The 14,206-nt window shown below is 41.4% G+C and overlaps 1 protein-coding gene across 3 annotated transcripts in view; it reads left to right on the forward strand.

Annotated features, from left to right (window-relative positions):
- The window catches only part of ERGIC2 (ERGIC and golgi 2), a 43,353-nt gene that overhangs the window by 19,378 nt on the left and 9,769 nt on the right, over positions 1 to 14,206 (forward strand). For all 3 annotated transcript variants that reach the window (XM_081330717.1, XM_081330715.1, XM_081330716.1), the window contains 4 exons: positions 3,269 to 3,315; positions 4,579 to 4,649; positions 11,328 to 11,368; positions 11,819 to 11,920. In XM_081330717.1, the coding sequence (XP_081186843.1) occupies positions 3,269 to 3,315; positions 4,579 to 4,649; positions 11,328 to 11,368; positions 11,819 to 11,920 (261 nt within the window). The remainder of the gene's footprint in view (positions 1 to 3,268; positions 3,316 to 4,578; positions 4,650 to 11,327; positions 11,369 to 11,818; positions 11,921 to 14,206) is intronic.

A 14,206-nucleotide genomic window follows, 5' to 3' on the forward strand; every position in this document is an offset into this window, starting at 1 on the left:
TCTTTATATTCACTTTGAGAGTCGTCTGTATTAAGATGTGAATCCTACTCCGATATTTCTTTGCCTGTTGTTCATCTGTCAAGCTGGGAATTTACATGCATTTATTGGTCTCCTGCTGGCCTGTTGTGTGTGTATGTGCCTTTGGGGCACCAAGAACATCTTGCATCTCTGCTGGAAGCTGATGTAATTTTTAACACTTTTGGAAATAATAGTTGCTTGTTTAGATTCTTTGGGTTGTTGTCATGGCAATTGCCTGCCTCAACCAGAAGCCTATAGGCAATGCTTGCAAATTTCAAGATATAACAATCATCGGTAAGAGGTCCCAGCGAAAAGCATTATTTTTTATTGATTTTTCTTTTCTTTGCCTTCAGTTGAAAACGATTCTGCTGGTCCCATTCCCCACGTTGCATCAGAGTTCGTGAATGTTTTGATTCGCGCTCTTTGAATACTCCAGTGTTTCTTCTAAAAAGCACTGCGTGTCTCTGTCACAATCATTTGATCGTTGTTTATCGGTGTTTCTTCAAAAAAAAAAAAGCACAGCACATCTGTCACAATCATTTGATCGTTGTTTATTGGTGTTTCTTTAAAAAAAGCACAGCATGTCTGTCACAATCATTTGATCACTGTTTATCCGTGTTTCTTCAAAAAAAAATCACAGCACGTCTGTCATAATCATTTGATCGTTGTTTATTGGTGTTTCTTCAAAAAAAGCACAGCATGTCTGTCACAATCATTTGATCACTGTTTATCCGTGTTTCTTCAAAAAAAAATCACAGCACGTCTGTCATAATCATTTGATCGTTGTTTATTGGTGTTTCTTCAAAAAAAGCACAGCATGTCTGTCACAATCATTTGATCACTGTTTATCCGTGTTTCTTCAAAAAAAAATCACAGCACGTCTGTCATAATCATTTGATCGTTGTTTATTGGTGTTTCTTCAAAAAAAGCACAGCATGTCTGTCACAATCATTTGATCACTGTTTATCCGTGTTTCTTCAAAAAAAAATCACAGCACGTCTGTCATAATCATTTGATCGTTGTTTATTGGTGTTTCTTCAAAAAAAGCACAGCATGTCTGTCACAATCATTTGATCACTGTTTATCCGTGTTTCTTCAAAAAAAAATCACAGCACGTCTGTCACAATCATTTGATCATTGTTTATCGGTGTTTCTTCAAAAAAGGCACAGCATGTCTCTGTCACAATCATTTGATCACTGTCTATCCGTGTTTCTTCAAAAAAAAAAGCACAGCACGTCTGTCACAATCATTTGATCACTGTTTATCCGTGTTTCTTCAAAAAAAGCACAGCACGTCTGTCACAATCATTTGATCACTGTTTATCCGTGTTTCTTCAAAAAAAGCACAGCATGTCTGTCACAATCATTTGATCACTGTTTATCCGTGTTTCTTCAAAAAAATCACAGCACGTCTCTTATCACAATCATTTTATATCTGGCTTTGGACCAGGGTGTCCAATCTTTCTTGGCAAGGTTAAGACTTGTGGAATTCTGGGAGTTGAAGTCCTCAAGCCTTAAAGTTGCCAAGTCTTAAACATTGCCCAGGTAGAACACACTTCCTTTAGACTAAAAAAACAGGAGTTTGGGGGCACTATTCTTCAGACAGGAAGTTCTCTGTTCTCTTCCCAAAAAATAGCATCCAAGTTAGATTTATCTTGCGGAGTTGAAAAAAAAAAACCTTTCTTTAGATGGAAATGTACCGTAAGTTGGGTTCCTTGCTTTATTTTCCCCTCTCTGAAGGCAAGCAGAAGAAGCCCAACAGGCGAAGTGGTGCATACTTTGGTTGCCAAATTGAGGCTCTTAACAAGGTTGATTTCTGGAGTTCTAATTGGCCTCTGAGGAGAAGGCTTGATGCTGTCTAATTAAATTAATTAAATCCCAACCTGTTGCTTTCCCAGATGTTAGCGTTCCTCAGTGGCACCTCTCAGAAAATAATAATAATAATAATAATAATTTTATTTATATATGGCTAGGTTGGAAAATATTGCCCTAGCAAAGATTTATAAAGGATTGGGGATGCAGTTTCTCTAAATGAGGGATCTTCAAACCGGGCCCTTTTATGACTTGTGGACTTCAACTCCCAGAATTTCTCAGGCAGGTGCACCTGGCTGAGGAATTCTGGGAGTTGAAGTCCACAAGTCGTAAAAGGGCCAAGCTTGAAGACCCCTGCTCTAAAAGCTGTGTTAAGGCAGTCTAGGCTATTCCAAAAAAAATGATGCCTTGGATAACTGGAACATCACATTTCCATTTTTCACAAAACCACAATTTGAAGACGCAGGAATATTGTTAAGGCTTTCACATTGCAGTACAAGTTAATGACGTCCAGATAGTTACCACCTCATATGATGCTTTAAGACTTACAAGTGACTGAAGTTACGGTGGCACTGGAAAAAAATGCCTGAGGACCGTTTTTCCACACTTACGACGGTTGTAGCAGTTCCGTGATCAAAGTTCAGATGCTTGGCAACTGATTCGTATTTATGACGGTCACAGCATCCTGGAGTGACACAATCACCTTTTGTAACCTTCTGACAAGCAAAGTCAATGGGGAAGCCAGATTCACTTAACAACATATTGCTAATTTAACAATGGCAGTGAATCACATGACAACTGGCGAGAAAGGTCGTAAAATGGGGCATTGTTTAGCTCAATCTGTTGACTGCTTTTTCTTTCTTCATTGTGTGTGTGTGTGTGTGTGTATGTATGTATGTATGTGTATGTGTATATATTTGTAGAGGGATGAAAATTTGCTCAGGGTGGATCCAAATAATAATAATAATAATAGTAATAATAGTAATAATAGTAATAATAGTAATAATAATAATAATAAAATGATTTTAAGGAGGTACCTGGTTGATACCTAGGATGCTGGCAGCAACCCATGTCAACCATCAGCACCAGTCAATTTGAATGTTCAGTTGACTGAGGTTCATGTTTAATGAATAAATAATAATAATAATAACAGAGTTGGAAGGGGCCTGTTAAATTTAACTGACCCCTTTTCCTTCTTTTTGTGTGTACCATTTTTTTCTCTCTGCTGTCATCAGAGCTGAATGTATGCTTCTGTTTTGCTTCATTTTGCTCGTTTGTTTTATTGTTTCGAATTTTATTCGCTTAACTGTCTCGCTTAGCAACAGAAAAAATTTGGCTCTAAAGTCGAGGATTGCCTGTATCGTACGTCAGGACAAAACAGAATGACACTAGTAAATGCCATGATAAAATCAACATCTTTGTCTTTTCCCTTTTCTAGTAAATTAAGAATAAATGTAGACATCACAGTTGCAATGAAGTGTCAACGTAAGTATCCTGTTTCGGACCTTTGTTTTAGTATATTAATTTTTTTAGACTAGCCCAGGGGTAGGCAACCTCGGCTCTGTTATGATTCATGGACTTCAACTCCCAGAATTCCTGAGTGAGCATAGCTGAAGTCCATGAGTCATAAAAGAGCCGAGATTGCCTACCCCTGGGCTAGCCTGACATGTTACTCTTGAAAACAAGACCAAAATCAAATAATGCTACACAAAATTTCTTGCTTCAAGCTTTGACAGACGATCTGTTGCTATTAGAGCCTTGATGGCTTAACTTAAATTGGGACACGTGTTTATTTCCTAAGTGTGTAACGGTAACATCCATGAAAATCACCGCCTCGTACTGTTCTCTTTTTTTTTTCGTAGTTTACATTGCTGGTAAGATTTGGATGGTTAGAAAAATACAATCTGATTCAGAATTTGTTTGTTGCCGAAACAACAGTCGGTTGAAACAGGGCCAACTAACCTGTTGCTTAGCTTGAATAGGCGAAAAAGTTACGAAAAGATGAACTTTGATTTCACTTTAAATAAGTATCATTTCCGGTACACAAGTGGCATAGATATTTATTCCACTTTATCTGTTTTGGGTTTATTTAAACTAAAATTGGGTGATCCCAAGAAAGCCCCAGATAGACACAAGTTGTTAGAATTCTTTCATAATAACTCCTTGGATTTTTCTACAATAAATTATCAGAAGTTAAACCATATTTAATTGGGTTCCTTCCAGCTTGTAAGGAGAGAAGTGTGATAGCTGGTACAATCAATGGCTTTGGGGAAAAAAAGTTATTTGGATTTGTTATAATTTCAGTAAGTGTCGGAGCTAATATTTAGCAAAATGCTTTGAAATAATGGCATCCATTACTCTCGGCCAGTCCTTTTATCAACTAATGCATCTTGAATTGCCGTTATTTACAGTACTAATAATCAGCTTTTTAATAAGCAGTAGAACTTTGTCGCTCTGCCGGAAGAAGCTGCAAAATATTTTTTGCAGTCCTCTTTAAGAAGAAGGCAGGATTTGTAAGTTCCTTCAGCTTTTGAGGTGGTGCTCAAAACGCTCCAGTTTCCCCGTTTTCCACGCGTCAATTTGTTAAATAAATAAATTTACTGTAATGAATTGAGACCTTTGATTAAAGGAACAGAGGGATCAACCCGTTCCATTTTTTTTTCTGTTTTCATGACTGATGTGTAGAAAAGAGTTTTAATGTCACCCTTTGCAAATTCTTATCTCTCCCTTTCAACTTTTTTGAAACAGACATTGGTGCTGATGTACTGGATTTGGCAGAAACGATGGTTGCTACTGCGGATGGATTAGTCTATGAGCCAGTAAGTAGATTTCATTTCCTTGCTCAAAGGTGCAGTGACCCCTGGCTCGTTATGTATTCCTGTGACGAAGAACATGGAAACTATCCCACATTGCTCTTGTTTTACTGAGTCTGCCTGAATATCCACAGTATAAGAAAATATGACAGGAGGTGACATCCACAGTCAGGAGAGCCACGGAATGCTATGTAGAGTCATGAGGGACATGGCAACTTTAAGCAGAAGATGGATTTCTGTTCCAAAAATCTTACACTACAGGTAGTCCTTGACTTACAACCATAACTGACCCCAAAATTTCCATTGCTGAGCAAGGCGGGTTGTTAAGTGAGTTTGGCCCTCATCGTTAAATTAATCATGTAGTCCCTAAGCAAATGTGCCCTCTCCCATTGTCTCGGGTTGTCGGAAGCCAGCTGGGAAGCGATCACATGATCCAGGACAGCCATTACAAAAAGCGATCACATGACCCAGTGCAACCGTCATAAATACACGCCAGCTGCCAAGCGCCCGAATTTGAATCACATGACCCTGGGGATGTTGCAGTGGTCGTAAGTGTGAAAATTGGTCACGAGTCAATTTTCTTTTCTTTTTTCCCAGTGTCATTTTAACTCTGAATGGTCACTAAACGAATGCTTGTAAATTGAGGATTACTTATAGCAGAGTTCTCCAACTTTTCCGGGCTCACAGCCCGGAGGCGAAAGCAGCTTCCAAACTATTGTGTGCGCGTGCACACCCACAAACAGGGCCACGTCCACTGGCGCAGTACTAGCAGCCAAGTTCACGCCTGCGGCATGCACTGGCACCATGCGTATGTGTGAACAGCTACGTGCACCCCCCACAGTGGCTAGTGCCCATTAGCGCATGTGCAAATGGGGCACACACACCCATGCTAGCGGCCCATTCGCTCATGCACACGCTGGGCGTGCACACACCCTGTGTTAGTGTTCCTGCATATGCAAACAGGGTTGTGGATGCTAGCACGAGTGGGGGTAGGATGCACGCCCATGTGTGCGCGCCCAGGCCAGCCATTTCTGCGGCCCGCTAGCCAAGAGCCACGGCCCGGTACCAGGCCCTGGCCCGTAGGTTGGGGATCCCTGGCTTATACTGTATAGGGGAGCAGAGGAAGGTTGAAAAACAGCAAGGAGTGAAGGCAAGTAGGTGGACGCCATTTTCTTTTTCCCGGATATGAAGCCAAAGGAAGCAAGCTATTTTTCTGTAACCTAACACAGAACCGAAACTTCTGTATTCAACTCACGCCTATCTAACCACAGCGGCTTTTGTTGCCAAAGTTGTCACGCTGTAGTGATGATAGGACAGTGGCTGGGAGCCAGAATAAATGGCCTTGCAGAATAAATAAATGGCCTTGCAATGAAAGTTAATCAAGCCTCACTCAGGAAGCCAAACAAATGGAAAATAAACAAATGGACAAAGCAGGAAATGACGTGTTGAATTATAATGCACAAGTTAACAGGTGCTCGTTGCTAAATTATTTCTTCAGCTTCAAGTAGCTTTTCTCTGTGTCGCCTCTGGTAATTCTGCCCACCGTAACCAGCAGCATCACAGTCCGTTGGGATGAATATTATTATTTTGTGCCTTCAAGTCAATTTTGACTCCCAGCAACCACCTGAGCGGGTCCCTGCAGTTTTTCTGGCAAGGTCTTTCAGAAATGGTTTGCCATTGCATTCTTCCCAGGGCTGAGAGGGATTGACCGGCCTGTGGTTCCCATCTTCTAGCCTCGTGACTCATGCTGAATTATCTTTTTGTGCAGCTTTCTCAGACTCCTAATTTTTTTTTGTTAGGCATATGGTGCTAGCCTACAATGTTGGGTTGAAAATATATTAACCATAATGCTATGTCTTTAAGTTGTTAATTGGCCAATGGGTGTGTAAGTGTTCTCATGGCCATAAGAGGAAGCTAGGAACGTAGCTTCTCTCTCTCTCTGAATTCACTGCTTTCTACTGTTACTGTTTTTGCTCTGCTGTTGGTTTACTACTGTTGTAAACCTGAACTGTGTATTGACCTCTGGACCGGTAAGAAGACTTTGTAGTTTGGATTAATCCTTGGACTGTTTATTTTTGACTGTGCATTTATGTTTTTACACCACCTCAAAGTAAAATACTTTTTGCTTTTAGAACTCAGTGTATTTCTGTGTGTGATTTTTACTGCTCTCAGTGCCCTTCCTTGTCTGTGCAACTCTTTGGTAGCACAAGGAGACCTCTGCACAATAAATTCCATAACACTGGTTATGGGCCCAGACCTGTACTGAGAGTAAGTACACACAGTATTCCTAGCTGAGTTTGTATTTGGTGTAAAATGGCACAGGAACTGTTGTCAGGCAGCTCCTGGATAACCCGGTTGGATGGGACAAACTATGTTTCCTGGTCCACGAAATGCTGCTTGCTTTTGCGCAAGGAAGGACTATGGGCTGTTGTAAATAACCCACCAGATACTACTGCTTGGGATCCAGATGATGAAGAGGATGCAAAGAAGTTAGACAACTTTAAACGAAGCAATGAGAAAGCTCTTTGCATTATTGGACTAACACTGAATGACCAGCAGCTTGTCCATATTCGTGGTGAGGAGTCTGCTGCTAGGTGTTGGGGCGTTTTGCGAAGGCTTTATGTTCGTGACAGTGTGGGTGCACATATACACCTTACACGTAAGCTGTTTAGGGCTCGTCTGCAGAAGAATGGAGATATGCTGACCCATTTAAATTACATGAAAGCAATTTTTCAAGAGCTTCATGAAAAGGAGCTGATTTTTTCAGAGTTGCATCAGGTCTACATTATTCTGTCATCTTTGGATGAGAGTTATGATGGATATGTTTCTTCTTTGGAAGTCCTGACCAGAGAGGAACTGACATTGACTAACATTACTGGGAGACTGCTGGAAGAGTCCAGAAGGAGGCGTGACAGAGACCAGCTGAGAGAGACACAGCCACGAGAGAAGCAGCAATTCACCACTGCTTACAACGTCAAGAAATGTTATTCTTGTGGGGCTAGAGGGCATATAGCCAAATTCTGTAGAAAGGGTAGAAAACAGAATGTGAATAGCAGTGGGAAGGCTAAGAAGTGCATTGGTTTGGCTATTTCTGGTGAACCAACATCCAGAAATAATGAATTGTGGGTTGTTGATAGTGGGGCTTCACAATGCATTACTAAAGTGAAAGAGAGGTTTGTTAATATGAAAAACAGCAACCAATATGTTTCACTAGCAAATGGTTGGAGGATGAAGGCCTCTGGTGAAGGTAATTCCTATTGTCCATGCATTAATGAACAGTTACCTATGTTATATATACCTAAACTAAGATTCAACTTGTTATCTGTAAGGGAATTGGTTAAGGTTGGGTTTGTGGTAACATTCAGAGGGGAGCAATGCACTATTGAGAGGAATGGAACCTGTGTAACTGCTAATTTGAAAAATGGTTTATTCATTCTCACAAGTAACCAGGTTAGTACAGTTAAAGCTAACTCAATATGTGAGAACAAGAAGCCACATGATGAATGTATACATTTATTGCATAGGCGGTTAGGGCATGTAAACTTTAACTCACTACGTAAAACAGTTGAGTTAGTAGAGGGAGTTAAACTGAAGCCATGTAGTAAGTATTTGAATTGCAATGCCTGTAATCAGGAAAAGAGTAAGGCAAGTCCGGCAAACAGGATAAACAGCTTCAAAACAACTGTTCCTTTGGAAGTTGTGTTTGCTGATTTAATTGGACCCATGAAACCAAGTTTAGGAGGGTCATGTTATATTTTAAGTATCCTTGACCACTACTCTCGTTATGGATTTTGTTATCTGCTTAAGTCAAAGGCAGATACTTTCCAACAATTTGCAAACTGGCTGAAGTTCGTGGAGAGAAAAACAAAGAGAAAGGTTCAGTGCATAATTACTGATAATGGTACTGAATTTACAAATAAGTGTTTTGTTGATATGCTACAATCAGCTGGCATTGAGCATAAACATTCAGCCCCTTATAGGCCACAACATAATGCATTTGTTGAGAGACGTGGGCAAACGTTACAAGCCATGATGAGAACGATGTTAAGAGATTCTGGCTTAACAGATAGACTGTGGGGGGAGGCAGCAAAATGTGCAAACCATGTTCTGAATATAGTTGTTAATACTTCTACTGGTAAAATACCATATACAATATGGCATGGTAGAAGGCCAAACCTTGATTACCTGCACACGTTTGGCACCCCAGCTTGGGTCCACATTCCTGCACAACTCAGGAGTAAAGGCCAACATAGGGCTAGGCAATTATACTTCGTAGGTTACGAAGCTAATCACAGATCCTATCGTTTCTGGGAACGAGGCACAACTAATGTATATAACAGTGCTAGTGCAAAATTCCTTGAGCACGTTGGTTGGGATAGGTTAGAGCAAGAAACTGTTAATACTGATCCTCTAGTGTTTGAGGACTCCTCTGATAACGTAACTAGTAATGATAATGCATCTCCTGTAAATATAAAAGATGAAGAGGAGATAGGGGAGATAATAGATGAATCAGAGGAAGGAAAGGAGTCAGAAATTCAAAGCCCTGTAATTCCTTGGCGTTCAATGCGTATCAGACATCCACCTGATCGCTATGAAGCTAGTATAGTATGTCAAGTTAGTGTAGAGCCATCTAACTATGATGAGATCAGGATGTATCCTGAAAAAGAACAGGCATCATGGAAAGCTGCAATGAACAGGGAGTTGAAGTCTTTGCAGAATCTTAAGGTTTATCAGAAAGCAAAACTGCCACATGGTGAGCAAGCTATAGGTTGTAAATGGATATATAAGATAAAGAAAGGGTGTAGACGGGACTGTAACCCATAAGGCATGTTTGGTTGCACAAGGTTTTGCCCAAACTACTGAGGATTATGACGAAGTGTTTGCACCCAGTCTAAGGGCAACTACTTTAAGAGCAGCTTTAGTATGGGCGGCTAAAAACCAATATATGGTTAATCATGTAGATGTTGAAACTGCATATCTACATGCTCCATTGCAACATACTATTTATTTAAGAATACCACCAGGATTGACCAGTGATAGAGACCATGATTGTTGGGAATTAAAGAAAAGCCTCTATGGATTGAAACAATCAGGCTATGAGTGGAACAAATGTATAGTTAATGAGTTAAGTGCATTAGGTTTTGTAGCCAGTAATGCTGATCCTTGTTTGTTTAGAAGAGAACACAATGGAGCATTATCTTTTCTCTTATTATTCACAGATGATATTGCAATAATAACAAAAACTGAGTTAGAAGCACAAACTATCATTTCAAGATTGCAAAATAAATTCACAATTAGAAATCTTGGAGAAATTAGCCACTATTTGGGGTTAGATATTGTGAAAACAAATAGGGGTTTTAAGGTGTCGCAAGCCAGTAAGATATCTCAGTTATTAAAGAGATACAATATGGAAATGTGTAAACCAGCAAAAACTCCGATGGCTATGGATTTTAAGGACACTAATGTTGAGAGTCCTGTATTTGATAAGACTATGTACCAATCTTTGATAGGAAGTCTTATGTATCTGAGTAATTGGTCTAGACCTGATATTTCTTACTGTGTAAACCAATTAGCTAGGTACAACAATAATCCAACTGTTAGACACTGGCAATCAGCTAAACGAGTATTAAGGTATCTGAAGCAGACTATTCACTACTCGTTATATCTAGAGCCAAATCGTGAGTTAATCCTTACTGCATATGCAGATGCGAGTTTTGCCTCTGATTCAAACAGTCGTAAATCTACCTCAGGGTTGGCTGTAATGTTGGGTGATTCTTTGATTGGATGGAAGTCTATTAGACAAAAACACATAAGCTTATCTACAATGGAGGCTGAATTTTCATGTTTATCAGTGTTATGTACAGAACTGCTAGTGTACAAACAATTATTGTTAGATATGGGTTTAAATGTAAATGATCCATTTATTGTATATGAGGACAATCAAGCTGCAATAAAGATGGCTAATAATGCTGCAGTAAGAACAAGATCTAAACATACTGATCTTCGTTATTTAAATGTCAGACAATGTGTCAAAGATAAATTAATACAGTTAGAGTATTGTCCATCTGATGTAAATATTGCAGACCATTTTACGAAGGTACAAAGTGCTGTGAAACACAATGCTAATTGTGAAAGAATGTGCATAAGATTGTAAGAGTTATATATTATTCTACCCAAAGGGGAGAATGTTAGGCATATGGTGCTAGCCTACAATGTTGGGTTGAAAATATATTAACCATAATGCTATGTCTTTAAGTTGTTAATTGGCCAATGGGTGTGTAAGTGTTCTCATGGCCATAAGAGGAAGCTAGGAACGTAGCTTCTCTCTCTCTCTGAATTCACTGCTTTCTACTGTTACTGTTTTTGCTCTGCTGTTGGTTTACTACTGTTGTAAACCTGAACTGTGTATTGACCTCTGGACCGGTAAGAAGACTTTGTAGTTTGGATTACTCCTTGGACTGTTTATTTTTGACTGTGCATTTATGTTTTTACACCACCTCAAAGTAAAATACTTTTTGCTTTTAGAACTCAGTGTATTTCTGTGTGTGATTTTTACTGCTCTCAGTGCCCTTCCTTGTCTGTGCAACTCTTTGGTAGCACAAGGAGACCTCTGCACAATAAATTCCATAACAAACAAACTGAGGCAGTGTTTGTCTTAACATTGAGAATTTATTTTTCTTTTAGGTAATATTTGAACTCAGTCCATTGCAAAGAGAATGGCAAAGGTAACAATTCAATAATTGCAGTAATTATTGTAACAATTCATTGTCTATCCAAGAACACCTTATTCCAACTTTGAACTGGCCAAGTGCTTACTTAAATCGTTCCATGGACGAGCTGTAGCTGTGCAGAATTCACTGCTAACGTTGCTTTTATTGTGCAAGTGTTTCGCTGTTGTTAGAAGGGCTGCTGTAGGACAAGAAAATGGCAGAGTCTTGGGGGGGGGGGCAGAGTTAAAAGAGGCATCAGCCTAGAATCCCTACATAGCCACATGAGAACTAAGTCCAACTTCCCTTGACTACATTGACCCGTATCTAACACTAAGCATGTTGAGAAGATATGTGGATTAGTTCAGAAGATTCTTGCGCAAAGGCTTCTAGCAATAGACCAGTTTAGTCGAACTTTTCACGGGCGGACCTGGTTAGCTGAATCTTTGTCTTTTGCTTTGCTTCTAGGATACTACAAAATATTCAGTCTCGGCTCCAGGAAGAACACTCTCTTCAGGACATAATATTCAAAAGTGCTTTTAAAAGTGCTTCAACAGCACTGCCGCCAAGGTGAGGCGGTGGCTTCACAGGGTCTCCCGGCCTTGAGGGGGGGGGGGAAAGAAAAAAAAAAACATGAAAAAGAAGTAATGCAATCCAAAACGTGGCAATTCGGGGATAAAAGCCATATTTTTAGAATATATACACGCAGGGCTTTTTTTCTCATTGAACGCTCAGAACGGAGTTCCGGCACCTTTTTTGGATGGAACCTTGTAGGGTAGGCAAGGCGGGTTGTATGACATGTGTGAGTTCCGGCACCTTTTTCTTTTACAAAAAAAGCACTGGATACGCGAAAGGCTTTTCTCAGTCGGAGAGTTTTGTAACACGCAAAGTGATAAAAGGAGGGGGAAAAAAGAAAAAGCTGAAAGAAAATGCATGTGAGACGTATAAAGGGCGTCCTCGGCTTAACGTCCATTTTTTCCACCACCACCCCACGACCGTTCCAAGTTACGGCGATGCTGGAAAAAAATGGATGTACCACCGAGCCTCGAAGTTTCAGCCATCGCAGTGGTCCTGTGAACATAATCCAGGGACTCAGATGGCCGGCTCACCATTATGACGTTGCAGGGATTGTGGCCACATGGTTGGGGAAGTTGGCAGAGAAGTTATGTCTAGTCAATCAAAAAGAAGGATTAAGGGGTGACATGATCGCAGTCTTCCAATATTTGAGGGGCTGTCACAGAGAAGCAGGGGTTGACTTATTCCCCAAAGCCCGTGAAGGCAGGAGAAGAAGCAATGGATGGAGCTTGTTAAAGATAGATCCAGCCTAGAACTGAGGAGAAATTTCCTGACGAGTGATTTTAAGACAGTGGAACGACTTGCCTCCAGAAGTTGTGGATGCTCCATCACTGGAGGCTTTTAAGAAGACCCTGGACAGCCCCTTGTCCGGAATGATATAGGGCAGGTGTCTTCAAACTTGGTCCTTTTATCACTGGTGGACCTCAACTCCCAGAATTCCTGAGCCAGCATGGCTCAGTATGTAAACCTCTTCATTTCCCCTCAGCGTGGCTGGCTGAGGAATTCTGGGAGTTGAAGTCCACAAGTCATAAAGCAGTCTAGGCCTAGGGCAGGGGTAAGCAACCTTGGCTCTTTTAAGACTTGTAGACTTCAACTCCCAGAATTCCTCAGCCAGCCTGGCTCAGCTTGGAAACCTCTCCCTTTCCCCTCAGCATGGTTGGCTGAGGAATTCTGGGAGTTGAAATCCACAAGTCATAAAGCAGCCTAGGCCTAGGGCAGGGGTAAGCAACCTTGGCTCTTTTAAGACTTGTGGACTTCAACTCCCAGAATTCCTGAACCAGCCTGGCTCACCTTGGAAACCTCTCCCTTCCCCCTCAGCATGGCTGGCTGAGGAATTCTGGGAGTTGAAGTCCACAAGTCATAAAGCGGCCTAGGGGAGGGGTAAGCAACCTTGGCTCTTTTAAGACTCGTGGACTTCAACTCCCAGAATTCCTGAGCCAGCCTGGCTCAGCTTGGAAACCTCTCCCTTCCCCCTCAGCGTGGCTGGCTGAGGAATTCTGGGAGTTGAAGTCCACAAGTCATAAAGCGGCCTAGGGGAGGGGTAAGCAACCTTGGCTCAAGACTCGTGGACTTCAACTCCCAGAATTCCTCAACCAGCCTGGCTCAGCTTGGAAACCTCTCCCTTCCCCCTCAGCATGGTTGGCTGAGGAATTCTGGGAGTTGAAATCCACAAGTCATAAAGCAGCCTAGGCCTAGGGCAGGGGTAAGCAACCTTGGCTCTTTTAAGACTTGTGGACTTCAACTCCCAGAATTCCTGAACCAGCCTGGCTCACCTTGGAAACCTCTCCCTTCCCCCTCAGCATGGCTGGCTGAGGAATTCTGGGAGTTGAAGTCCACAAGTCATAAAGCGGCCTAGGGGAGGGGTAAGCAACCTTGGCTCTTTTAAGACTCGTGGACTTCAACTCCCAGAATTCCTGAGCCAGCCTGGCTCAGCTTGGAAACCTCTCCCTTCCCCCTCAGCGTGGCTGGCTGAGGAATTCTGGGAGTTGAAGTCCACAAGTCATAAAGCGGCCTAGGGGAGGGGTAAGCAACCTTGGCTCTTTTAAGACTCGTGGACTTCAACTCCCAGAATTCCTGAGCCAGCCTGGCTCAGCTTTGAAACCCCTCCTTTCCCCCTCAGCATGTCTGGCTGAGGAATTCTGGGAGTTGAAGTCCACAAGTCATAAAAGGACCAAGTTTGAAGACACCTGGTATAGGGTCTCCTGCTAGAACAGGAGGTTGGACTAGAAGCTCTTCAAGGTCCCCTCCGACTCTGTTTTTCTATATTCTGTGTTCTCAGAC

This window comes from Vipera berus, assembly GCF_964194415.1.
Source record: "Vipera berus genome assembly, chromosome: 6".
NCBI classification, from domain to species: Eukaryota; Metazoa; Chordata; class Lepidosauria; order Squamata; family Viperidae; genus Vipera; species Vipera berus.